A 26,273-nucleotide genomic window follows, 5' to 3' on the forward strand; every position below is an offset into this window, starting at 1 on the left:
TTAACCGCCTGAGCCACCCAGGCATCCTAAGGGTGCTTTTCGATTTAGAATATCTAGGCCAAACAGTTTGGTGTGTGTGCGAATGAGAGTAGGGTGAAGTCGTTTTTGTAAATTGATGGGGAGAATAAGGTGTCAGGTTTTAGAAGATACTCATCAGCCTCGGGATGATATTCCACAAAAGGAGCATAACAGAGAGGGTGCAGACCAAGATTATTTTTTTGTGAATTCCTTCAGGCAGAGGAAGATTTTGTGTGTAAAAATACTAATGAAAATGATTGTTCTTCCCAGTGATCATAGAACAAATAAGTATTCTTCCTTCCTTCCTTCTTCCCCTCCCTTTCTGGTAAGTGCACAGAAGCAACGAGGAAGGTGTGAAGGGCACTGGTTCTTTTTTTTTTTTTTTTTTTAAGACCTGTTTTAGGACAGGTGTGAGGCCTGCTGATGATAGATTTCATTCTGTGCCTTGCTGGGCGTATATTGTCTTCTGTTGGTCACTGGTCTGTGTTCTCTGGGCCTTGAACATATAATAGAGATTGAGACTGAATGACAAGTCTGTGTAATTACACCTTTGCTACCAAAATGCTGAAACAAAACACTGGAGAAACTCAATCCCAAACTATTTATTCTTTTAAGTTTATTTACTTTAAAAGAGGGGGGTGGGGTGGGATCCCAAGCAGGCTCCACACTGCCAGCGCAGAGCCCGATGTGGGGTCGAACTCAAGAATCATGAGATCATGACCTGAGCTCAAATCAAGAGTCAGACACTTAACTGACTGAGCCTCCCAGGCACCATCTGTCTTAAGCAGAGGCCAGAGGCTGCTGGCTGTGATCGTGAACATCCGTCATTTTCCATGTGATGAAAGGAGCTTGGGCTGCTCCCAGCTTCCTCTCTCTTGTCACGGTGTTGGGCTGTCGGGAGACCCTGTCTTGCCATCGCGTCCCTTCATAGCCCCGCATGCTGGCTGTCCTGTCCACTGTGTGCTGGAAAGCTAGTTAATGCAGGTGACATCAGCGTGAGTAAAAACAGCCACAGAATAAATGCACCAGGAGTGGAGACGTGGCCGACCCCTTGGGGCTGTTCGGCTTCTGGTTTTGGTGCTCATTGAATTTCTTCTGGATACAGGAGGGTCAAGGCCCTTGAGAAAGGGAGAGCTTCCTGTTCTCGGTACTGTGTAAAATGTAGTGAGCCCTTAGGAAATTGATAATCCACTGGTTTGTTTCCCAAACTGAATATGAATCCACCTCGGCTTGGACATGAACATAACTTTTGAAATTCTCTAATAGCCATAACTCTGGACTGTCCACATAGTGAGAGATGGGCTTGTTTTGTTATGTTGTTATATGATGGGACGAGGTGTGACAATGTATGATGTCATATGATTCTGTTTCCTCTCCCTTTCTGTGTGTTTGAAATTTTCCCAATAGAGCATTTGTGGAAACACAATACCGCGTGTCTGTCTAATTGGTATTTAAATGCCAAAGAGTGGAGTCATTTAGGGAAGCGTCATCACTGCCTCACATGTAACCTGGTGACGTGAGCAGGGACCCCACACATTCATTCACCTATTCTCTTAACAGATCTGTATTAATCGGTTTTGTGCCTGACAGTGTTCTTGGCCCTGGGAACTTAACGGGGAACAAGAGGCACAAAGCCACTGTTTCCATGGATCTTGTCATTAGTAGATGGAGGGGAGCAGGTCTGCAAGTCGGTAAGCAAGTCAATAAATGAGATGGTTTGAGAAGGTGAAAGGGGCTGTGAAGGAAACAGAGTAATGTAGACAGAGTGACAGGGTGACAGGGTAAGCAGAGGTGGTACAGGGTTGAGGGGGCAGCTCCCTGAGGGAGGAGCAAGCCACGGGGAGTGAGGCCAGGGAGAGGGGCTTCTCGCCGAAATGCCGATGCTTTCTTCTCTGAACGATGGCCTCTCCCCCTGAAGAAGGTGGCTCCAGACTGTTCATCTGATACGTGTGCCCCCTGAGCCCCAGAGTCGGGAATTAGCTTTTCTACTCAGTACCTGCTATTTGAAGAGCTATTGAGTAACCCAATAAAAAGCCAGTAAACACATCCTTATTCAGAGGACGTTCAAACGAGTGGTTAGCCAGCATAAAACAATCCCTTTTCTGCACTAGTAAAATGAACGTACCCAGTTATTTATATAAAAATAGGCTCCACTTCAGGTATGGCCATCATAAATGGCCTCGTGGGCATCTACATTCTTGGTAGATTGTCCTGGGGTTATTTTTTATGTATGTGTTTGTTTCTTCAGTAAACGTTAGTCGTTTCCTGCATATCAAACGCTGTGCAGACCAGACAGGAAAGAACCAGGAGAATGTGACCCAGCCTGGGGGCCTGGGGGCACTCCGAATGGGCAGGAGATGGGTGTCTCTGACCAGACCAGAAGCTCACCATGTGGCAGGCACGGGGGAGATGGTAGTAAGACCTGTGGACAGCCCCACTGTAGTGGACGAGATGGGCAATAGTCCATGACACAGGCAGTGTGACAGGTGCCTGAGGAGAATGGATAGCGCCAGTAGCAGGAGACTTGGAGATGGGATGTCAGGGACAACCTCTCTGGGGAGGTTACTTTAAAAATTTTTTTTAATGTTTCTTTATTTTGAGAGGGAGAGAGACTCCCAGGCAGCCTCCATACTGTCCGTGCAGAGCCCCATGTGGGGCTCAAACCCAGGAACCGTGAGATCATGACCTGAGCCAAAATCAAGAGTCGGACACTCAACCCACTGAGCCACCCAGGTGTCACTGAGGAGGTGACGTTTGTGCCGTGTGTGAGAATGAACATTCCTTGCACGGAGAGCGGCTCATGTGATGGCTCTGAGGCAGGAGTTTTTTGAGTTCTTGGTGGGCAGGAAGAGGGAAGAGGAAGCTGCATGAGGTGAACAGAGGCCATGTCCTACAGATGACATAAAGGAATTTGGTATTTCTTCCAAGTACAATAGGGAGTCATCATAGGATGTTCAACCAGGAGAAGGGTAGGAAATTTATTTTCTTTCTTTCTTTTTTTGATTATCTATCTATTTATCATCTATCTATTTTTGAGAGAGATAGAGCATGAGCAGGGGAGGAGCAGAAAGCGAGAGAGAGAGTCCCAAGCAGGCTCCACACTGTCAGCACGGAGCCTGATGCAGGGCTCACAAACTGTGAGATCATCACCTGAGTCAAAGTCAGGAGTCAGACGCTTAACCAACTGAGCCACCCAGGCACCCCGGGAAATTTATTTCCTAAAGATCATCCTAGTTGCAAGGTTGGATGTGGGGTTAAAGGAATAAACCAAAAAAGATCTAGAGCTGGGTCTTAATCCTAAGTCCACCACTTGCTTAGTCTTGTGACACAGTTTACTCATCTGGAAACGGGACTCGCGTCGTGATGAGGATTGAGTGAATAAAACACCGCGTTGAGAACCATGTGCGATGGACAGATGCTCAGTAGCATTAGTTCCCCCCTCACTGTCCCTTCTCCCCATAAAATACACAAGTAAAGTGTTCTGGAACCAGTCTCTGGTGGCCTTGGGGACAGCGTCAGCAAGCCCACTGGCAGCCTCATGAAATGATGGGTACAGTGTCCAGCTGTAGAAAATTTTGTTTTTCTATTTGAGATTGGTGTGGCCCATTCAAAGCCTGGATTAGTAACTGAGATTATGAGTTTAGTCTGTAACAGATGAACGCATTTCCTTCCTTTTCTTCCTGCCTTTTTAAAGGACAGAACTCAGTTGCTAATTCAGTACTATTGTTGCTCTTTTAGTCCTAATTCTCAGCATTATATTAGGAGAATCTGCTAACCTTCATGCCTCTTGTCCATATCTTGGAATCTCATTTAGACTAAAGACATTTCCTTCCCCTATCAATTGACTCGGACTTCCCTGTTGTTTTGAATCTCTAAGTATCTTCCACAAATGATCAGAGTCCTTTATACTTTTGAGGAGAGCATTTAATTCTCAATAATTCCACCATAATGGTGTTCATTAGGTCCATGATGCGAGTTTGCCTAATGGGTACAAGATCTGCTTGTTTTCAACTACGTAACTAGTACATGCAAAGAAAATGCTGTTAAGTAGTATGGGGATAATAAAAATGATTCAGATGTGGCAGGTGTCCTCAAGGACTTTGTAGCATGATTACGATCGTATTTTAGCAATCGGAAACCGAGAGTCAGTCTCAGGCTTGCCTGGAGCCACTTCTGCTCTGGGATGGTGGCATGCATTATGGGGACCTTACACGTGCAGGGTAGTTAGGCGTGTGTTTGTTTTGGCTTAGCTAAAAAATTTGTTTTTAATACAAAAAAAATTTAAGAGCTATTTTAGGTTCATAGCAAAATTAAGAGGAAGGTAGAGATTTTCTATCTACCCCCTGCCTCCCCTCATGTAAGCCTCCCCTGTTATTAACATCCTGCACCGGAGTGATACATTTGTTATAATTGGTGAATCTACACTGACACATCGTAATCACCCAACGTCTGTAGTTAATACGAGGTGAGGTTCACTATTGGTGTTACGTTCTCTGGATTTGGACTGATGTGTAATGACGTATATCCATCGTTGTATCATACAGAATATTGTCGCTGCCCTGGAAATCCTGTTCATCCCCTATTCATCCCCTCTCCCCTGACCCCAGTAACCCGTGGCAACCACAGACCTTTTCGCCGACTCCATAGCTTTGCCTTTTCCAGAATGTCACATAGTTGAAATATTTCAGTATGTAGCCTTTTCAGTTTGGCTTCCTTGCCGTAGTAATATGCATTTAACTTTCCTCCATGTGTTTTTGGGGCTTGATAGCTCATTTCTTTGTAGTGCTGAGATTGAATATAATTAGAAATCAGTCCATGGATCCTGCATTAAATGCTTTTAGATATATCTGGGCTTTAAAATTAAACTGCTCTTCTGTTGGTGGGAATGCAAATTGGTGCAGCCGCTCTGGAAAGCAGTGTGGAGGTTCCTCAGAAAATTAAAAATAGACCTACCCTATGACCCAGCAATAGCACTGCTAGGAATTTATCCAAGGGATACAGGAGTACTGATGCATAGGGGCACCTGTACCCCAATGTTTATAGCGGCACTCTCAACAATAGCCAAATTATGGAAAGAGCCTAAATGTCCATCAAGTGATGAATGGATAAAGAAATTGTGGTTTATATACACAATGGAATACTACGTGGCAATGAGAAAAAATGAAATATGGCCTTTTGTAGCAACATGGATGGAACTGGAGAGTGTGATGCTAAGTGAAATAAGCCATACAGAGAAAGACAGATACCATATGGTTTCACTCTTATGTGGATCCTGAGAAACATAACAGAAACCCATGGGGGAGGGGAAGGAAAAAAAAAAAAAAAAAAAAAAAAGAGGTTAGAGTGGGAGAGAGCCAAAGCATTAGAGACTGTTAAAAACTGAGAACAAACTGAGGGTTGATGGGGGGTGGGAGGGAGGGCAGGGTGGGTGATGGGTATTGAGGAGGGCACCTTTTGGGATGAGCACTGGGTGTTGTATGGAAACCAATTTGACAGTAAATTTCATATATTAAAAAATAAAAAATAAAAAAAATAAAAAAAAAAATAAATAAATAAAATTAAACTGCTCTTAGTTTGTTGTTCACGATGAAAGTTTTTCAGCTCACGCTTCCTAATATAAAGAATAACATTGCCACGAATCCTCACCACTAGTGTGGCTTTTGTCACAAACATAGTTTTTTTTTTTTTTTTAATGTTTATTTATTTTTGAGACAGAGAGAGACAGAGCATGAACAGGGGAGGGTCAGAGAGAGGGAGACACAGAATCTGAAACAGGCTCCAGGCTCCGAGCTGTCAGCACAGAGCCTGACGCGGGTCTCGAACTCATGGACTGCAAGATCATGACCTGAGCCGAAGTTGGATGCTCAACCGACTGAGCCACCCAGGCGCCCCTGCAAACACAGTTTTTGCCAGAGGCTCATATGCAACATCCATGTCTGTGTTGTAGCTAGGGGTGAGGGATGCCATCCTGCCAGGAAGCATGCCTCCCCAAATCTCTTTTGTATCAGACATGGGAGTTACTGGAATTGTAATCTTCCTGTCTTCGTGCCTCAACTCAGTGTGACTTTGAAATGCAGTGATCCCGCACAGCTGTCTTACAGTGTTTGTGGGCTGCTGAGTCAGGTGTGCCTCCGTCCCACAGCCCTCAAGGTGGTGGGTCCTTCAGGCTCCCAGAGTTTCACCAGCATCTGTTGTCAGCAACGGCAGCTGTTGTTCTGGCAGCTGGAAACAAGATTGTAGGTAAAATAAATGGTCGAAGGTGGGAGATTTGTGAATCACCTGTGTAAATAATCCTGCTCTCCTTAAGAGCTTCGTGTATACTCATTCATTTCGCCCTCACATTCAAGGTCACATCCGTGGAAAGTGGTGGAGACAAAGAAGGGGACCTCCTGCTTCCTCCCTCCTGGCTGTTCACCACCACACTGGACTGGACTCATAACAGGCTGTTGTCTGTCCCACTAGGATTACTCAGCTCATATCCTTGCTTTTGTGAAGCTGTTGCACATAGCATGAGGTGTGGTTCTGACTCCCTAATGTAGAAAATTTAAATGATCATCAACATGCTGTCGTAAGTGTGTGCTATTGAGGTACATACAGCCTCACATACGTGGAGACTTAATCTTGGAGAAAGGAGTAAACCAGATAAACGTATGTTTCTTCCACATGGCATATTGATTGGGGCCAAGTCTAGTAGTAGATAGACTGAGAATTAGCCTGAGCATGGCCTCACAGAGCTTAATTCTTGATTTTAAGTCAAGGATCCGTGCTCTGTGCTGCATTTTTCCCAAAGCCTCACCGCATGATACTTTTGAGGACACAGCAAGAAAATTGCAAAAGAGCCATGTTTCCTCTACTCAGTTTTGTTTTGGTTAAGCGAGTATGAGTTCCTGCAGGTTCCTCCCGCTGGGAATTGCAGCTATGACAATGAGGGACAGGAGCTCCCTGAAGTGGCCTTGGAGAATGCTCCACAGAGACCGCCAGGCCCGTGGCTTTCCCGGAGGCCATGGCCCACACCTGTGGTTGGCCACATTTTGTTAGTCAGGAGGTACAACTCAGGTGTGACTTCCCTTGACAATATTAGAAGGAAAAAAAAAAAGGCAAGGAAGGTGTTATTGATGATCATGAGTCCATGAATTATGTCATGTAACTTGTACAACTTTCATTGGTTTGTGCGCCTATTTTAATTTTAGGGATGTACATACGGGTATCGTTAGGTTGGATTAATAGGTACTGTGGATATCCTTGTGATTTAACCTCAAGTTTTGCATTTTAATCTTTTAAACAAATTGTTTATTTTTGAGAGAGAGAGAAAGTGAGAACAAGGGAGAGTGAGTGGAAGAGAGAGGGAGAGAGAGAGAGGGAGAGAGAGAGAGAATCCCAAGCAGGCTCCGCACTGTCAGTGCAGAGCCCAATGTAGGGCTCAGTCTCACGAACTGTGAGATCATGACCTGAGTTGAAATCAAGAGTCAGATGCTTAACTGACTGAGCCACCCAGGTGCCCCTGTGATCTTTTTTTTTTTTATTAGCCAGCTGATTATGTAGAAATGAAACTTTCCTTTGAAACTCTACTTGGCTTCTGGGTGACATTAAAAAAAAAAAAAAAAAAAAAAAACCTCCCAAAGGATCATTTCTTTTTCCTTTTCAATCCCAATCCATCAGGGACACATACTTTTGTAAATGTCAGAGAGGGACGGCATCGTGGCATGTTATCTCTAAAGGAGGGTAAGAGTGGCCAGTACTTTGGAAGAGATGTTTCACTACTTCAGAATTGGTAGCAAACAGTTCACGGACTGCCCTCAGCCTCACACTGTACTATGAGGAGCACGGGGCTGGGAGATATTTCCAGATTTGTGCAGGTAGTAGCCATTTATGTTTAGCTACTCTGTTCTCAGTACTTCTGGCCACCACATGTGCATCTCACACCACCCAGTTCTCCAGTTCTCTGTGGGCCCCAGCTGGGTGTCCTACAATTCAGTTCAATTCTGACACCTGTCCACCTAGAGTCATTGTCAGACCCCACAGGTTAGGGACCCAGTCCCACAGGACTTACCTCCTCCTCCATCCCTGCTTCTGACTGACTGAGGTTCCCACCCTCCTCAGCTTTGGTAATTTGCTACAGCAGCTCATAGAACTTGGGAAGACTATTCCCTAGGTTATCGGTTTATTGTTATTATTCTGATACAACTCAAACAGCCAGATGGGAGAGATGTGCAAGGCAGGGTACGTGGGAAGAGCACACAGCCTTCCTCGTCTGCTCTGGGTGCGCCACCCTCCCAGCACCTCCTGGTCAGCAACCTGGACGCTCTCCAAACCCCACTGTTAGGATTTTTATGAAGGTTTGTTATGATTGATGAAACAGGATTGATCAAATCACTGGCCATTGGTGACTGGCTCAACCCCTAGCCCTCTCCCCTCCTCTGAAGTTGGGGTTTTTAGATTTTAGACTCACCCTGAATAACTTTAATTTTGTTTATTTAAAAAGTATTTTCAGCCAACAACATTTGTATTGGAAGCATATTTACAGTTACTAGTGTTCTAGCAGAGAAGAAACCTGGTATTGGGAGAGGTTGGGAACCCCCTGGTTGGTTGGTTGAATCCTTTAACTAGACTCCATTGGATACAAATTATGTGTAAGCCATTTGATGCACACTAGGGGCTTCAGTCAGTTCTAATGATAACCGGTGCCCGTTGTTTGCCTTCCTGCTTAGTGAGTGGAAATGGTATTGGCCTATATTGTTAAAACTCGTGTTTGCTGGGTGGCAAGCATATGGTACACAACTGTGCAGAAAGAAAATAATGATGTAAGAAATTAGAATTTTGGGGGCACCTGGGTGGCTCAGTTGGCCAAATGTCTGACTCTTGATTTCAGCTCAGGTCATGATCTCACAGTTCATGGGTTTGAGCCCTGCATTGGCCTCTGTGCTGACAGTGCAGAGCCTGGTTGGGATTCTCTGTTTCCCTTTCTCTCTCTGCCCCTCCCCTGTGCATTCTTTCTCTCTCTCTTAAAAATAAACATTAAAAAAATGATAAAATAGGGGCGCCTGGGTGGCTCAGTGGATTAAGCGTCCAACTTCGGCTCGGGTCATGATCTCACGGTTCGTGAGTCTGAGCCCCGCTTCAGGCTCTGTGCTGACAGCTCAGGGCCTGGAGCCTGCTTCGGATTCTGTGTCTCCTTGTCTCTCTGCCCCTCCCCAGCTTGCACTCTGTCTCTCTCTCTCTCTCTCGAAAACAAATAAACATTAAAAAAAATTTTTTGGGGGGCACCTGGGTGGCTCAGTCGGCTGAGCATCCGACTTCAGCTCAGGTCATGATCTCACAGCTCGTGAGTTTGAGCCCCGCGTCGGGCTCTGTGCTGACAGCTCAGAGCCTGGAGCCTGCTTTGGATTCTGTGTCTCCCTCTCTCTCTGCCCCTCCCTCACTTGTGCCACACCTCTGTCTCTCAAAAATAAATAAACATTAAAAAAATTAAAAAAAATTTTTTTATGATAAAATAAAGAGATTGGAATTGTGTTGTGTTTGTGTCCGCCACTCTTACAACCCTGAGACATTCTTTGGAATCCTCAGAATTTTAGAATAATGCAATTAATTTATCAAGTGCACATTAATTAGGAATCCTCCAGTGGTAATTGTAAGCTTTTGCTATTACTTTATTTCAGAAGTATTTTGCTTCTGTTATAAAGCTGATGTATCTTTATTGCAGAAAATGTTTTAACAGTGACTAACAGAATGGCAGTTGTTGTTGTTTTTAATCACCTTGTCTCTTCTTATTTCAGTGGACTTCAGTGGTGAACTGTAAATATTCATCTGGCCTATAGGGTGCATCTTACATTGGTAATGCGATTCTGCTCTTTGGTTCGCGCCTGAAAATTCAAGGTGCCATCGTAGGAAAGGGAACCAAATCTGTTTGCTGCCTGGGTTCTGTTTCTCCTGCGGAGGGAGCCCTGCTTGTTTTACTGCCAGCTTTTCCAGTCCTTAAGTAGTGCTTCTAGGTCCTTTCGTGAGTGTTGTGGTGAATAACCTCAACATAATAGACGGAGAAAATAAATGGAACGTTGTAAAATATGAGCTCATTTTTTAATGAAGAGTCTCTTAAAACCTCGCCTCATTATTCCTGTGGCTACTTTGCCAGCCGTCAGGGGTTTTCTTCACCCTGTCGTTCAGGGCACCAGTGCTTGGACAGACATCAGGTGTGATCAGCTCGATGAGGTGTGCCCCAGTGTTTGTACTTACGCTCCTGCTCTTGACTCTTTTCTGGAAAAATTAATACAGCTTAGTGCTTGTGAAGGTGTCCAACTCTATACATGTTTATCTAATTATCTCTAAGGGGAGTTTTTTCTATTCTTTCTCTTCCTTTATTATACATTAGGAAGGAGGGTACAATCCTTAGAGGATACAATCCTGTTTTATTAGAAGTGCCCTCCTAGGCAGAAATCAGTGCAGCATGGAGAGTGTGCATCCCTGGAGGGTTCTCGATCACTGTTTACTGGAGTCAACAGAAGGGCGGGGCTCCTTGCAGAGTCCAGAGTCTCCCCTCCCCCCTAATCTGGCGGCTCTGATTATACCATCCGGTGGTCCTTACTGCCGTCGACCCTCACAGTCATTCTCGTCTCCACAGCAAGCACGTCTAAGACTCAGAACCTTTTGTATTCGGTTTAATGTTTGAGCATTCTTTTTTCTCTGAAATGCACTTCTGAACATTGAATACATTTTGAACATCTTGAACCTTCTAAAAAGAACATAATGACCATCCATGTATCTGTTAGTTGTGCTGTAACAGTTACCAATGTTCTGTTCTCCCTGTTTGAAGAGCGTATTTTTTAAAAATATATTTTTTTATTACTTTTAATTTAAAAAAATTTTAAACATTTATTTATTTTTGAGAGAGACGGAGTGTGAGTGGGGGAGGGTCAGAGAGAGAGAGGGACAGAGAGAATCCGAAGCAGGCTCCAGGCTCCGAGCTGTCAGCACAGAGCCCGATGCGGGGCTCACGAACCGTGAGATCATGACCTGAGCTGAAGTTGGACGCTTAACTGACTGAGCCACCCAAGTGCCCCAAGAGCATATTTTTAAGTTCATAAATATTCTCTACCACACACACACACACACACACACACACACGCGCACACACACGCACACACACACACAAAGTGTTGTCATTCTTCAGCTCTCAGGAACTTTTCCCCAGAGGAAACTGAGTTTTGAGCTATGTGGACATTTTGCATGTATCATCCAGGAGAGCTGTTTGTTGTACCAGCAGCACTGACATCTAACATTTATTGAGCCGTGACCATGCGCCCATTGTGTGTAATGTTAGCCTTGCCATCACCTGTCATCCTTCATTGGTCCTGAAGGAGTGCTTCCCCATTTTACAGACACAGAAACTGAGGCTCAGAGGGCTTGAATAAACTTGCCCAAGGTCAACGTAGCCAAATGCTGGCAGAGCTAGAGTTGTCTGGCTCGAAATCGTGACCCTTTACCATGACCCTATTTTACTTCTTATAGAAATTGCAAAGGGGGTGCCTGGGTGGCTCAGTTGGTTGAATGCCGGACTTTGTCTCAGGTCATGATCTCGCAGTTCGTGAGTTTAAGCCCCACATCGGGCTCTGTGCTGACAGTGTGGAGCCTGCTTGAGATGCTCTCTCTCCCTGTCTCTCTGCCCCTCCCCTGCTTTCTCTCTCTCTCTCTCTTTCTCTTTCAAAATAAATAAATAAACTTAAAAAATTAAAGTCTGCTCTCATTGGTAACACTTCCATTGAATGAACTGATTTCCTTGCACATTCAGAAAATTTTGCTGTAGCTTCCTGTGAGCTTGATAATCAATCTGCTAACTCTTTTTTAAAGTTTTCAAACCAGACTTTGTCATGGAATTTAATGTTTTTGACATTTACATTCTCCTTGTGAAGAAGGTTTCAAAGGCTCTTCAAAATGCATATGTAACCCCCTTATCATTCATAGAGTGCTTGTTGTGTTTTAAATACATGGATATATTAACCTGGTAACACAAGCTTATAAACCTCTTTTCAAACTGGGGTCAATAAATCTTGGTTGCAGCGGAACCTTTATACCCACCTATTTGACAAAACCCCAATCCCGTGTCATCCTGTGTCCCAGCGTCTCTGCTTCTGTGGCCCAAACTGCTCAGGTTGGCAGCTGTCCTACGATCTCTGGTCTTCAAGTGGGCCGTGTGCTCTGAATCTTTGTGCACAGACAGTTCCCCCTATGGGGATGCCATTTCTTTGTCTTGTCAGGTGGGTGACTCTGTTTAGCCTTCTAAATTATCCTCAGGGTTTTTCTCTTCTGAGAACCTTCCTCTCTTTTTCAGCCGATCTCACCCTCTTTGAATCTGTTGCTGTGCACATCACATTGTATTGTAATCCGTGTCTATAAGTTTCGTTTACTGTTCGAAAGACAACATATCTAGTTTATTTTTTAATTTTTTAAAATTTATTTTTGAGAGAGAGAGAGACCGAGTGCAAGCGGGGGAGGGGCAGAGAGAGGGAGACACAGAATTGGAAGCAGGCTCCAGGCTCTGAGCTGTCAGCACAGAGCCCGACGCGGGGCTCGAACCCATGAACTGTGAGATCATGACCTGAGCTAAAGTTGGACGCTCAACCGACTGAGTCACTCAGGCGCCCCTAATTTATTTTTGCACTTCAACAAAGTAGCACACAGTGGGTGTTCAATAGTTGGTGACCGAATATAGCTTTGTTCCCATCTGTGCTGTGACAGTCACAGTCTGCTAGTGTCAGTTATTCGTGTATGTATCTGTCCCTCTCACAAGGTGTTCACCTTCTTGAGGCCAGAGGCCGTGTCTCATTCCCCGAAACACCCCTCAGAGAGCACCTGTACTTTGCAGCGTAGGAATTGGTGCTCAATAAACAAGGTTAACAAAGTACTTGGACGATTTAGGTGACTTTGTGTTTTGTTCTCCATGTGACAGTGGAAGTGATCAGGGACTTCACAAAATACACATCCTTGGACTAATCTCCAGGAGTCAGATGTCATTTAGCTGTATATCTTCAGATAGAGGTTGTGGCAGTTTCTGACATTCAGTCAATAAAACACACATGGAAGAGAATTTCCTGTTTCAGAAGCAAGAGGCGGATCCGTCTTGTCTGCCAAAGCGCTGACTAGTGCTAGGGCCCCTGCACACTAGGGCCTTTGGCCATCTCACTTCTGAGGCGCTAACTGTAGTTGATAGGGAAAAGTGATGGACAGAAGACTCCTTCTCCCATAAATCTTCCAACATGAGGTATGAGGAAAGAACAACAGCTATCTAGGGTTATTGTAATAGACTCTTACATTGCTTTCTTCGTTTCACTTGTTTGTTGAACTTTCCAGGTCTGGGCTACCTGTTAAATTAAGTACCCTCTCCTTATTTCAAGAGCTGGCCCAGTATAGGTCTACCTTATTCTTACAGTCCTGTTTCTGTGTGTGTGTGTGTGTGTGTGTGTGTGTGTGTGTGTGTGTGTGTGTGTGTGTCCTCTAGTCTTATCAAACTGCCTTTCTGAACTTAATTGACCTCTGCAACTTTTGAGGGTTTGACCCTTGTTAACATGGGATTTGAACTTCTCTATATGAAATGCTGGTGCAGAGAAATAGCTATTTTTAAATAAGTCATTGAAAAGAGTCTACATTTTCTAATAATCTCTGAAGTCCTCACTACTATTAAATGCAAGCAGCCTTTGCCCCCACATTTTGGGACTGTGGCGGTAATCGAAGAAAATCTTCACATCTGGATTATGTCTAACTCGCTAATGTAAAAAATTAGTTCTGAGTTCTTACAGTGCCTTCCATTCTGCATGAATATGTAGGATCAAGGGCCGAGGTCATGAAAATAGCATGTGGCATGACCTCTGCTTTCAGGGAGATTCAAATATAGACAAAATTACTGAAGGGCTTTATGTATGCTGGTAAGTGCTAAGCTGTTTTTTTTGACCATAGAGATCCTTGGGGCATAATATCAGAGGTGGGAAAGGCCAAGGTGGTCTCCTCAAACAACGTTTGAGGATTTGACACAGTTGAATTGAGCTTTGAGCTGTGTCTTGGAGAGTGGGGAAATCTAATCAGGCAGATTGGGGAGACAGAAGTGGGATAAAGACATGGAAATGACAGGACTTGTCAGATACCTGGTGTGGGTGACCTTGAAGAGATTCACTGCCCTGCTTATCCTGAGAGAAAAGCAGCTCTGGTGTTCTGTAAAATAGAGCTACTATCCATGTAGAACTGTACCTCCTTCGTTTCTTTTTTTTCTCTTTCTTTCTTTTTTGGAAAGTGGGGAGAAGTCCATTTATTTATTTATTTATTTATTTTTTCTTCAATATGTGAAATTTATTGTCAAATTGGTTTCCATACAACACCCAGTGCTCATCCCAAAAGGTGCCCTCCTCAGTACCCATCAAGTCCATTTATTTTAACATGTAATAAATGTTAGGGAAAAATTTGATATGATTCACTAATTGAAAATAGTACATTTGATTTAGAAAACCCTTTCTTCTTCATGGACCATACAAAATTATGAAATGGCTCAAATAATTCCCACCAGGGTTTCATTACTGTGAAACAGTTCCTGCGTAGGAAGGGATTGGAAACATTCTAGTCCAACCCCCTCATTCTATTTTATTTCACTCTTTAAGTTTTGCATACGATCCTTAGGTAACCTGGCACACAGAGGCAGTCAACATAATGGCCAGCATTTATTGGGGGTATATTAAGTGCCAGCCCGGCGTGCACCTCCTTATTTTCTCTCCAAATCCTGGGATCTAGAAACACAACCTTACTGGCTTCCAAAATGTCAAATTGTGTTCAGTTTATTTCTTTGGAATACACACACAAAAAGTCTCATGATAACTTACAGAGGATCACGACTAAAAACAAGGACTTTTTATTATGTTTTTTATTATTATTTTTTTAACGTTTATTTTTGAGACAGAGAGAGACAGAGCATGAACGGGGGAGGGTCAGAGAGAGGGAGACACAGAATCTGAAACAGGCTCCGGGCTCTGAGCTGTCAGCACAGAGCCCGACGCGGGGCTCAAACTCACGGACCGCGAGATCATGACCTGAGCCGAAGTCGGCCACTTAACCAACTGAGCCACCCAGGCGCCCCAAAACAAGGACTTTTTAAAAATGAATGACAAACAAGTTGGGCAGTGAGAGTGGTCAGGAACACACATACTTTTACCTAAGTGTCAATGGAATGCTACATTTTCTGATGAGTCAGCAACCAAGCCTGTGTCTGTAGGTCAGTGAGGTCTGTTTGAAGAGGTGCTCTTGTAGTTGATTGAATGTTTGCTTGGCTGAGGATGTTGCCTCTTTCTGAGCCATGCTGGTATCCGCGATAAGCTGGATGTTACTGAGAGTTAGATGAAACTGTTGATAAGACCTTATGGATACAATCAACAAAGACCTAATTTTAAAAAGATAATGTTGATTATGTTTCTGATAGATGGCTTATGTTATTCATCCTTTCTCATACATTTGTGCGGAAACTTGTATCTTTACGTTGTAATATCCTATTGGTTTTTTCCAAAGGATAACATACTATATTTGGTTGCAGTACAAGTATTACTCATAATGGAAAAATTTTTCTTCACGACTACCAGAGAATGTCATGTGGCCTCTGGGGATTGGGGTAGTAAATGTTGGCTCTGAATTAGGATCACTTAGTTGCTCATCTCTTAATTCACATCTCAAGAAAGGTTTACTGATTAACGAAGTACACTTTTGGTACACTAAGTGACTTACTTTTCCTTCTTTGGTAAGGATCTTTATTCTAAATTAAACGATGAGTAAATTTGGGTAGCAGCAGGTCCGTGTAGTGACCTCCCTTTTTCCCATGCTCCCCAGTCTCCATTTATTCTTAAGTGATCCCAAAGAACAGAGAAAGGTGGCAGAATCATGTTGTCATTCCTATATGATGTGCTGTCTTTCTAAGGGAAAGGGATATATATATTTTTAAATACTTATAATGCTGAAACAGGATTGGTTTCCGAATAAGAGTAGGGCAAACCATATTGGCACATCCATGAAGATAGGATAGCTTTATTGTTAGACAGCTCAGGGGGTGAATATACTACTGACTATGAAACAGCACTGGTACTTTGCTGCTGGTGATGATTGTCATACAGTTGTAGCATGAAAGAAGCACACAAAAACTCTGGAGAGATCCCTGGGATTCCTGTTAGCACATTCGACCTCCATTAGATTGCTTGGCTCATCACAGCCTTCACATAGAATGTTTATTTTATTAACTTGGTCCATGCTGTTTCATATGATTGCCTTATGATAACCCAAGTGACTCGTCTGTCCTTTGTTAAGTAAAGCAGTGATTTAAATGGCTTTTAGGGATGCCTGGGTGTCTCAGTTGGTTGAGCATCTGACTTCAGCTCAGGTCATGATCTCACAGTCCGTGAGTTCGAGCCCTGCATCAGGCTCTGTGAAACAGAGCCTGGAGCCTGCTTCGGATTCTGTGTCTGCCTCTCTCTCTGCCCCTCCCCTGCTCATGCTCTGCCTCTCTCTGTCTCAAAAATAAATAAAAACATTAGAAAAAAATTTTAGTGGCTTTTAAAAAGTAAGGCAAGCAAAATTAGAGAAGGTTTAGTCAAAAGTACTGTGCATACTGTTTTCATTATTGTTCTACCTGCTCAGAACAGATGCCTTCCAGAACAGTGTTCCACTTAAGGAAATTTTCTTGGCAGAAACCTTTAAGTTTATGCACAAAGCAAAGATCCATGGCTTTCTTAGATTAAAAGCACTCGTGCATTTTTAGTATAACATCCATAAATGTTTATCCTGCTTGAAAGGGTAGATAGAATGTTCACACTTACTTGATGGCAGCCAGAAATACCAGTTTTTCTAGATAGGGTCCCCTCTAAAACCTGACGATAAAAAATCACATTCCCATCGTGCCTGTCTGAAGTAATGACGTGAAGGATCCTTTCAGCTCGGTCATACAATTTCAAGAAGATGATAAAGCTTCATCTTTATGGAATGTCATGGTTTTCTTTCCCTCTATTTAAAACTTCGGATTGTCTACCTGATTTTGGAATGCATGGACATTCTTTCCTTGCCGCTGAGCTCCGGGTTTTATTTGGGGCCCTCAGAGCTCTGTGAGGAGTGCTGTGCCCAATGCTGGAGAAAGGTCACCGTGCTATTTTTGCCTGTACCTTTTGATTTCCATGCCCTGTGCCCTGGAAAATCCATTTTCTTATCCTTCAGGTCTTATTCCTTGTGAATAAGGAATAAAGCCACGGGGAAAACTCCCCCATTTCTACTTAACGATAATTTTACAGTTTATGTATTGATGATACTGGAGGCTGATTAAAAACACCCACATCAGGAAGGCTAAGAACTAACTGTCAGAGGCTCACATTTTATAAAAATCATAGTTCAGCTTTTTAATTTCATATACATGGAAAATGTTTACAAGGCAAGTCAGCCCACTGGTTTGTTACTTTGAAAACGGTTTGCTTTTCGGAATTTTCTCCAGGTGGCAATTCCAGTCATTTGGGGGGATATTAACATGTAAAAATGTGCTTGTGTGGCTGGTTATGGGAGGAGGCTAGCTCTTCAGTTTCTCTTCAGTGATGAAATACATGAAAATTGTTGAGAACTGTGGCTTTCAAATGGGGAAAAAAATCCCATGTAAATTAGAATATTTATCGAAGGAAATATACATATATTGTAACATCAATTTAAGAAAATTTAAATGTGGAAATTAATTTAAAAGTGTTTGACCAGGTACAATATGATTGTACATGCTTTCTTTATCTGGATGCTTTTCTGTTGGCATTTTTTAGAATCATTAAGAATACCTCTGAGTGACTGAATCCATTCTCTGTAAACCAGGAAAGAAACCCATTGTGCCTGTAATATATTTTTGAGCAAATATAATAGTTTATCACTTCAGGCAGCAAAGTGAATTTGGCTTCTCATCTTTGTAGAGTATCCTTCAGATCATGTTACCAAGATGCTGAGTTTCCGTTATGTTTTTTCTTTTTCATTGCTTCCCTCTGATGTGGCTGCTGTGTTGACAACCCTTTCTACTTCTGCTGCTGAAATTTTTTGTTTCCATCATTAAGGAAACCTCCCAAGGTAAGCACTGAGATGGAATTTGACACTCATATTAAGTGTGCACGTATCCAGGACTTCATCCATCACAGTAACCCATGTGGAATACCTCTCCCATTGAGAAGAAAAATCAGCGTTCTCATTAAAACTTAAACCATGAAAAAACAATTAATGTCGGTAATGATATAAAATTGGAATGCCATCTGCATTTACAAAGCACTTTCATACATTATTTTTTTCTTGGAATTAATGCTCTGGTCCTCAGAGCAAACCTGTCAGCTTACTGTTTCTATTTTATCAATGATGAAATGAGGCTCAGAGAGATGAAACTGTGTCTTAATTCACACATTGAGTAAGCGGAGAAGCTGGGACCATAGAGAATCACCACCTAGAGAATGGAAGGACAAAACTGGTAACAGCCTAGAATGATTGCTGCCAGGGACAGATGATCTTTTCTATGCCCTACCAAGAGTAGTTGATAGCATCAGGAAAATTCTCCAGACTTTCAGGCAGCGTTAAGCCATCCACAAACTCTGGCTTCTCATTGGAGTTTCTTGGGCCTCACAAAGTCCACTGGCTGGAATCGTTCTCCTTGCTCCGGCCAGCCTTCAGTGGTCTGTTTACCAGTGAGCAACCTACGGGTTAGAGAGTAGGTGGGGAAAAAGAATATGAGAAGGAGGGGATCTGAATGATCAACTCCTGAATAATTGAAGACTGATTTTGTTACTGGTGAGTATTTTATTGGGTATCAAGGGACACTTAGTGCCAAAAGGAAGGAGAAATTCAACCAGTCCCTCACCAATAAGGCTGGTTATATAGCTTTGGTTCCTGAGAAGGAGTCAAGACAGGCTACACACCCAACACACAATGTCTGGTCAGAATCTAAGACATGCTGGGGAGGGTAAGGAATTCAGAATAGATTTGGCTTACTTGCATCTAGGGCTATGAAGGAAAGTCTAACTTAGCTTTTAGAGTAATGGAAACTCAGCAAAATGCTAACTGTTACCCTTTATGTTTATTGAAGGAGATATAGGAATTGTCCTTGGCACTTAGGAGTTTCAACTCCAGCAAAGGTACATATCCAACAAATAATATGAGATCTTTTAAGAAAGAGGAAATATATGATGTTATAGGAATGTAAGCAGTGGCATCTGGCCAAATCTGGGGAATTAGAAGGTTCTCCCTGAGCAATTATTGATGTAGACATGGTCCCTAAAAGTTGCAGTCAAAAAAGTGTCTCTACTATTCAGAAAGATGTGAGTGACCTTAAGCAGCTCTTCCTTCCCTCGCTCTTGGTCCTAGAGGTTTCAGAACAGACTGCCATCCTTGTGATATATTTAATTCTTTCCCCACAGAAAAAGGCAATGAAATCCTGAGCAATTCTACACATTCGCAGTGAAATTAAAAAGAGGCACAAAACCACATTTAAAAAAAATCACTAATTTCTTTATACCTAAGAATTTTCTAGGTTTCTTTCTATTCAGTATATAGAGCTTACTGTGTTTTCCTAGGTGTTCTGTTGATAGTTCCTACGAAGTATCATGAAATTTTCAAAATAAAATCAATATTAAATCACCACATTGAAATCTATAGGTGCATACTGTAAGACACACCTGAGAATTATAAAGATCACCTTAAAATCAAATAAGTGACACAATAGAGTCATATTTTTTAAAAAGACATTAAAATAAATAAGGTCTTTTCTTGCAGAAACTGAAATACTGAAAGCAAATTGGAAAGGGAATGGTGTTTTTAATGATGATTATATAAACATGAAATTTTTTGGATTTAAAACAGTGAGATTCAGACATGCTAAATTAGCAAAATCTTAAAAGACTGGTTGGCTCAATTTAGCAAATAATTGTTCTGGGCAGGGGATAACAATACTGCATGAATGAGACCTGATCCTAGCATTCTAATGGGGGTGGGGTAACATGCACAATTTAATATAAAGTCAATTGTGTTAAAGGCCACAAGAGGCAAAATATTTGTGGAAGTCATAGGATGAAGGGTCCCATTCTGACTTCAGCAGATCTGAGGATAGCTAGGACTGGACCTAATATTAAAAACCTGTGCTTGAAGGCACTGGAGAAATACCAAGTTAGTGAAGAATTACCAAGCCAAGATCGAAGGTGAAAATGTAGAGGAGTGAACCTGGTGTTTGGGTGTATCCCATTCAGACAGAGCAGTTTAAAGGCAAAGTAGTGTTTCTGACAGCCTCATGGGGTCTGGGGAGCTGAGGAGGACAAAAATGTTAGAGCTCAGAGTTTGCCAGAGGTGGAGTCCTTGGTAAACTCTTTATACTTTGGCTTGGCAGAATGGATTGAGACCCAGCCTTGGCTGGAATATAAAGATGAAATAGAAATAAACAGTCTTCACATGGATTCCTGTGTGGTTATGAGTTCTTTGTGTGAACCAGGAAATCTCAAGCACTAAAAATGGATCAAAGTGATCCTAGAATGGAGGTTCTTATAGGCACCCAGAAGAAGCAGATGTAATCCCAAATCTCTGAAGATTCCACAGACCATTTTAAAAATACAGTGTCTGCACACAATCAAAGACAAAGAAAGAGGTGCATTACAAGATAAGGTAACATGAATAGGAAATAGCAGAAACAATAAAATGTAGAAATAGATCCACAGATGCTTCAGATGTTCAAATTGTTAAGCATGAACTTTAAAATAACTATGCTTGGGGCGCCTGGGTGGCTCAGTCGGTTGGGCATCCGACTTCAGCTCAGGTCACGATCTCGTGGTCCGTGAGTTTGAGCCCCGCGTCAGACTCTGGGCTGATGGCTCAGAGCCTGGAGCCTGCTTCTGATTCTGTGTCTCCCTCTCTCTCTGCCCCTCCCCCGTTCATGCTCTGTCTCTCTCTGTCTCAAAAATAAATAATAAACGTTAAAAAAATTAAAAAAAAAAATAAAATAAAATAACTATGCTTATTATATTTAAAGAGATAAAAGATAAGATTTTAAAATGTTGGAGAGGGTTAGAAACCATAAAAAGTGACAAAACAGATTTGGAAAAAAATCCAATAGAAATGCTCACCCTGACAAACCCAAAACCAAAATTAAGAATTTAGGGTTTAGCTGCAGACAAGATCCAGCTGAAGAGAGAGTTAAATAACTAGAAGATAGGTTAGTAGAAAATACCAAAATGAAATATGAAAGAGGTGCTGGGACAACTGGACATCAGCATGCACAGAAATGAATTTATATATAGACTTTATACCCTTCGTAAGAATTAATTCAAAATGGATCATAGACCTAAATATAAAATGCAAAATTATAAAGCTTCTAGAAGATAACATATGAGAAATCTAAGAGATCTTGGGGTTGCTGATGACCATTTAGGTTCAGCACCTAAAGTGTGACCTGTAAAAATAAAATTGATTAGTGGGACTTCGTTAAAAGTACACACTGCTGTAACAGCACTCTAAAGAGAATGAAAAGGGGCGCCTGGGTGGCTCAGTTGGTTGGGCGTCTGACTTTGGCTCAGGTCATGATCTCACGGTCAGTGAGTTCAAGCCCCACGTTGGGCTCTGTGCTGACAGCTCAGAGCCTGGAGCCTGTTTCAGATTCTGTGTCTCCCTTTCTCTGACCCTCCCCCATTCATACTCTGTCTCTCTCTGTCTCAAAAATAAATAAACGTTAAAAAAAAATGTAAAGAGAATGAAAAGAAAGCCATATACTGGGAGGAAATATTTGCAAAACACATCTGCTAAAGGACTCTTACCCCCACCTAAAAAATATATATGTGTGTGTGTGTATAAAGCTCTTAAATTTCAACAGTAAGAAAATGAACTACCCAATTAAAAGAAGGGCAAAATACCTGAACAGACATCTCACCAAAAAAGATACACAGATGGCAAACACGGACATGAAAAATGCTTCACATCATATGTCATTAGGGAATTGAACATTAAGACAACAATGAGATGTCACTGCATACCTATAAGAATGACTAAAATCCAGAGATCTGACAATCCCAAAGCTGATAAGGAGGAGAGCCCTAGGAATTGTCATCCATTGCTGGTGAGAATGAAAAGTGGTATAGCCAATTTGGAAGACCGTGTGGAAGTTTATCACAGTGCTAAACATATTCTTATCATGTAGCTGTGTAATCCTGCTTCTAGGGATTTACTAAAATGAGCTGAAAACTTCTATCCATACAAAAACTACACATGAATGTTTACAGCAACTTCATTTATAATTGCCAACAACTGGAAGCAACCAGGATGTTCTTCAGTAAGTAAATGGATAAACAAACTGTGGTATGTCCATACAATGCAATACTGTATGAATTACCAAGCCACGGGAAAACATGGAGGAACCGTAAATGCATAGTGCTAAGTGAAAGAAGCCAATCTGAAAAGGCTACATACTGTATGATTCCAACTACATGACATTCTGGAAAAGGCAAAACTACAGACATTAAAAATGTGTGGTGTACCTGAGACAGTACCCATAGCTCATGGCAGCTCCAGAGTGACTGTTGAATGAATGAGGAAAAGGAAGGAAGGAAGGAAGGAAGGAAGGAAGGAAGGAAGGAAGGAAGGAAGGAAGGAAGATCTATTAGAGCAGAATGACACCCACTAGTTTAGCAGAAAAAAGGTGCAAGTGATGGACAGAGCCATTTTGCTAGAGGCTAAGACAGAGAACTGTGTGCCCTGATTCCATTCTCAAGAAGAACCAAATGCCTGGCCACTCTGTCATCTTGTTGCTTCTTTCTGACTTGACCTCAAAGTGTGCATTAGATCTTGCAAAGCTCACCAGCAGCATGGATTCTCTTGTCATTAATTTGTGTTCTAAGGATTTTTTTTTTTTTTTCTGTGTGTTGTCTGTTTGGGCAGTTGTTGAAATTTCATGTAATGATGTGATGATGGTGAATAATGATAATCACCCACCTGCAACAATGCACTGCTTCTGTTATGTGTAAGAATTTTGTGCATTTTACTAAGAAATGTTTGGAGGTAGGAGTGCTGATTAGGAGAAGGCAGAGGCTATCATTTTGAATATTTGGTTGAGTTAGCACTATTCCTCCCCAACGTTATACAGGAAAGGTCTCGTATTCTTTATACTCTTAGAATGCTATTTCCATTGTTACTATTAATAGTAGGTATCTTTAACTCAGTTCTTGTAACATGCCAGATTCACTTAAAATCCAAATTAAAATTCACTGAAAACTTGGTTGCCTTCAAAGAGAAAAAAAAAAAAAAATCCATGATTGTCAAGGGGAGCAGGAGGAGAGAAGGGATGAATAGGTGAGGCACAGGATTTTAGGGCAGTGAAATAATTTTTTATAATACTATAATGGTGGGTATATGACATTTATGCATTTATCAAAACTCATAGAACTGTATAGCTCAAAAGAGAGAATCCAAATGTAAACTATTGAGGTTACTTATTAATACTGTATCAATATTGGTTCATCAACTATAATAAGTGTAACACACTAACCCAGTTATTAATAGGTGAAACCATTGGGGGTTTACCCAAGCAGAGAGAGTATATGGGAACTCTGCACCATCTGCTCAGTTTTTCTGTACACCTTAAAATTGCCTTAAAAAATAGTGTAGGGAGCCATGAGTGGCTCAGTAGGTTGGGTGTCAGATTTCAGCTCAAGTCATGATCTCACAGTTCATGGGTTCAAGCCCTGCATCAAGCCCTGCACTGACAGCACAGAGCTTGCTTGGGATTCTCTCTCTCTCTCTTTCTCTCTCTCTCTCCCTCTCCCCCCCCCACCTCTCCCCCACTTGCACTCTGTCTTTAGAAATAAGTAAACTTAAAAAAATTATTTTAAATAGCCCATTATTATGAAAAAATAAATGTAATCACCACATCAACAGAATAAAAAAGAAAAACCATACGATCATCTCAGTAGATGCAGAAAAAGAGCATTTGACAAAATTCAACATTTATTTACAAACTTGAAGCAAGCTAGAGTGACACAGAATCCTCCTTAATGTGGTAAACAGCATCCATTGAAAATATACAGCTGTCATCATATTTAGTGGTGAAAGATTCACCATTTTCCACCTAAGATAGACAATAAGGCAAGGATATTGCTTTAGCCACTTCCATTTAGCATTGACTGGAGGTCCTCGCCAGTGTAATAAGGCAAGAAAAAGAAATAAAAGATACTTAGATTGGAAAGGAGGAAGCAAAAGCATCTTTATTTCTTTTTCTTTATTTTTTTAAAATTTTATTTTTTATTTTTAAAAATTTACATCCAAATTAGCATATGGTGCAACAATGATTTCAGGAGTAGATTCCTTACTACTGTTGATAGTGTTGCTGTAAACATGGGAGTTCATGTGTCCCTTCGAAACAGCACAGCTGTATCCCATGGATAAATGCCTAATAGGGCAATTGCTGGGTCATAGGGTAGTTCTATTTTTAGTTTTTTGAGGAACCTCCATACTGTTTTCCAGAGTGGCTGCACCAGCTTGCATTCCCAAAAAGCATCTTTATTTGTAGCCATTATGGTCACCTACTTGGAAAACATTAAGAAACCTCCAAACAACCTCCTAGGACTTACAAATGGCAAGGTGGCAGGGAAAAGGTCAAAACACAAATTGTATTTTTCTATTCTAGCAATGAGCAATTAGAAAAAATTTAACAAATCCAGTAATTTATAAGTGTTAAAAACATTACATACTTAGGTATATACTTAATGAAAAATGCACAAGACCTTTTTATTAAAACCCCACATATATATAGTCATTTGATTGTAGATGGATGTGTCAAGAGATAGGGCAAAGAGTATCAGCTGTGTTCACATAATGATAAGGCACAGAGTCGGACCAACAGTACATGAAGGGGAGGAGTCTTGGGTGACATCCTGGAAGGCCTTGATGCCAGGGTTGGCCCTCGTACCTTCCGTGTCTCTCTGCTGCCTATTTTGAACAAAGCAGGGGCATAGTTGGGGCTCTGTTTTGGTAGATTAACGTCAAAGCAGAGCATAGAATAAATTGGGTTTGGTGAGTTGGGGAGGGGCTGGAGGTGGTATTTTGATATTCAATAAAATGTGCAAGAAAAGAGGTGATAAGGATCTGCACTGAAGCAGTGCCAGGACACTGGAGAAGAGGAAGGGGAAAATTATCAAGATGTTGTAGAAATAGAGCATCCAGATAGGGGCACTTGTACCCCAATGTTTATAGCAGCACTCTCAACAATAGCCAAATTATGGAAAGGGCCTAAATGTCCATCAACTGATGAATGGATAAAGAAATTGTGGTTTATATACACAAAGGAGTACTACGTGGCAATGAGAAAGAATGAAATATGGCCCTTTGTAGCAACATGGATGGAACTGGAGAGTGTTATGCTAAGTGAAATAAGTCTTACAGAGAGAGATACCATATGTTTTCACTCTTATGTAGATCCTGAGAAACTTAACAGAAACCCATGGGGGAGGGGAAGGAAAAAAAAAAAAAGAGGTTAGAGTGGGAGATAGTCAAAGCATAAGAGACTCTTAAAAACTGAGAACAAACTGAGGGTTGATGGGGGTTGGGGGTGGGTGGGTGATGGGTATTGAGGAGGGCACCTTTTGGGATGAGCACTGGGTGTTGTATGGAAACCAATTTGACAATAAATTTCATATATTGAAAAAAAATTAAAAAAATAAAAATAATTTGCATGTCAAAAAAATAAAATATTAATTGCCTCACAAAAAAAAAAAAAAAAAAAGAAAAAGAAATAGAGCACCCAGGACTTGGATGCTGAAAGCATATAGAAGACAATATAACAGAGGCAGAGAGGACTATGGGATTTGAAACCAAACGACTGAAAATCCAGCAGGGACACAAGAAGAAAGGGCTGCTTTGGTGCCAGGACAAGTTGACAGGTTCGGTTTTAGAGTGGGTTAAATTGGGAATGATGGCAAAGCATCTGCTATTAATGCCTCGCAAGGTGTCCGAGGTTTGTAGTCTCTGCCCTAGAAAGGTCAGGTAGATTCTTGTGTAGAGGAGATAGGAGGTGGAAGGAAGGAGTGTCTATGAAGTTGTCAAGGAAGAGAGGATTAAGAGAAACAGAAGACAGAGAATCGAGGCTAGCACCTTGGAACTCATTCTGCTCTGGTGAATGGAGAGAGGAGGAAGAACCAGTAAGTATTAAGAAGGGAGGCCAGATGCTCACGTGTGGCCCTGCTGGTGGGGGTGGCATTTAGGGTACTTAGACACTT

The 26,273-nt window shown here is 41.9% G+C and overlaps 1 protein-coding gene across 11 annotated transcripts in view; it reads left to right on the forward strand.

Annotated features, from left to right (window-relative positions):
• Positions 1–26,273, forward strand: part of KIF13A (kinesin family member 13A) — a 215,679-nt gene that overhangs the window by 66,505 nt on the left and 122,901 nt on the right. For 10 of the 11 annotated variants that reach the window (XM_053904861.1, XM_053904863.1, XM_053904864.1 and 7 more), the window contains exon 3: positions 18,102–18,114. The exons of the other annotated variant lie outside the window; for it this stretch is intronic. In XM_053904861.1, coding sequence (XP_053760836.1) covers positions 18,102–18,114 — 13 coding nt within the window. The remainder of the gene's footprint in view (positions 1–18,101; positions 18,115–26,273) is intronic. 11 annotated transcript variants of the gene reach the window in all.

Source organism: Panthera pardus, unplaced genomic scaffold, assembly GCF_024362965.1.
Source record: "Panthera pardus isolate Hobbes unplaced genomic scaffold, ASM2436296v1 HiC_scaffold_17, whole genome shotgun sequence".
NCBI classification, from domain to species: Eukaryota; Metazoa; Chordata; class Mammalia; order Carnivora; family Felidae; genus Panthera; species Panthera pardus.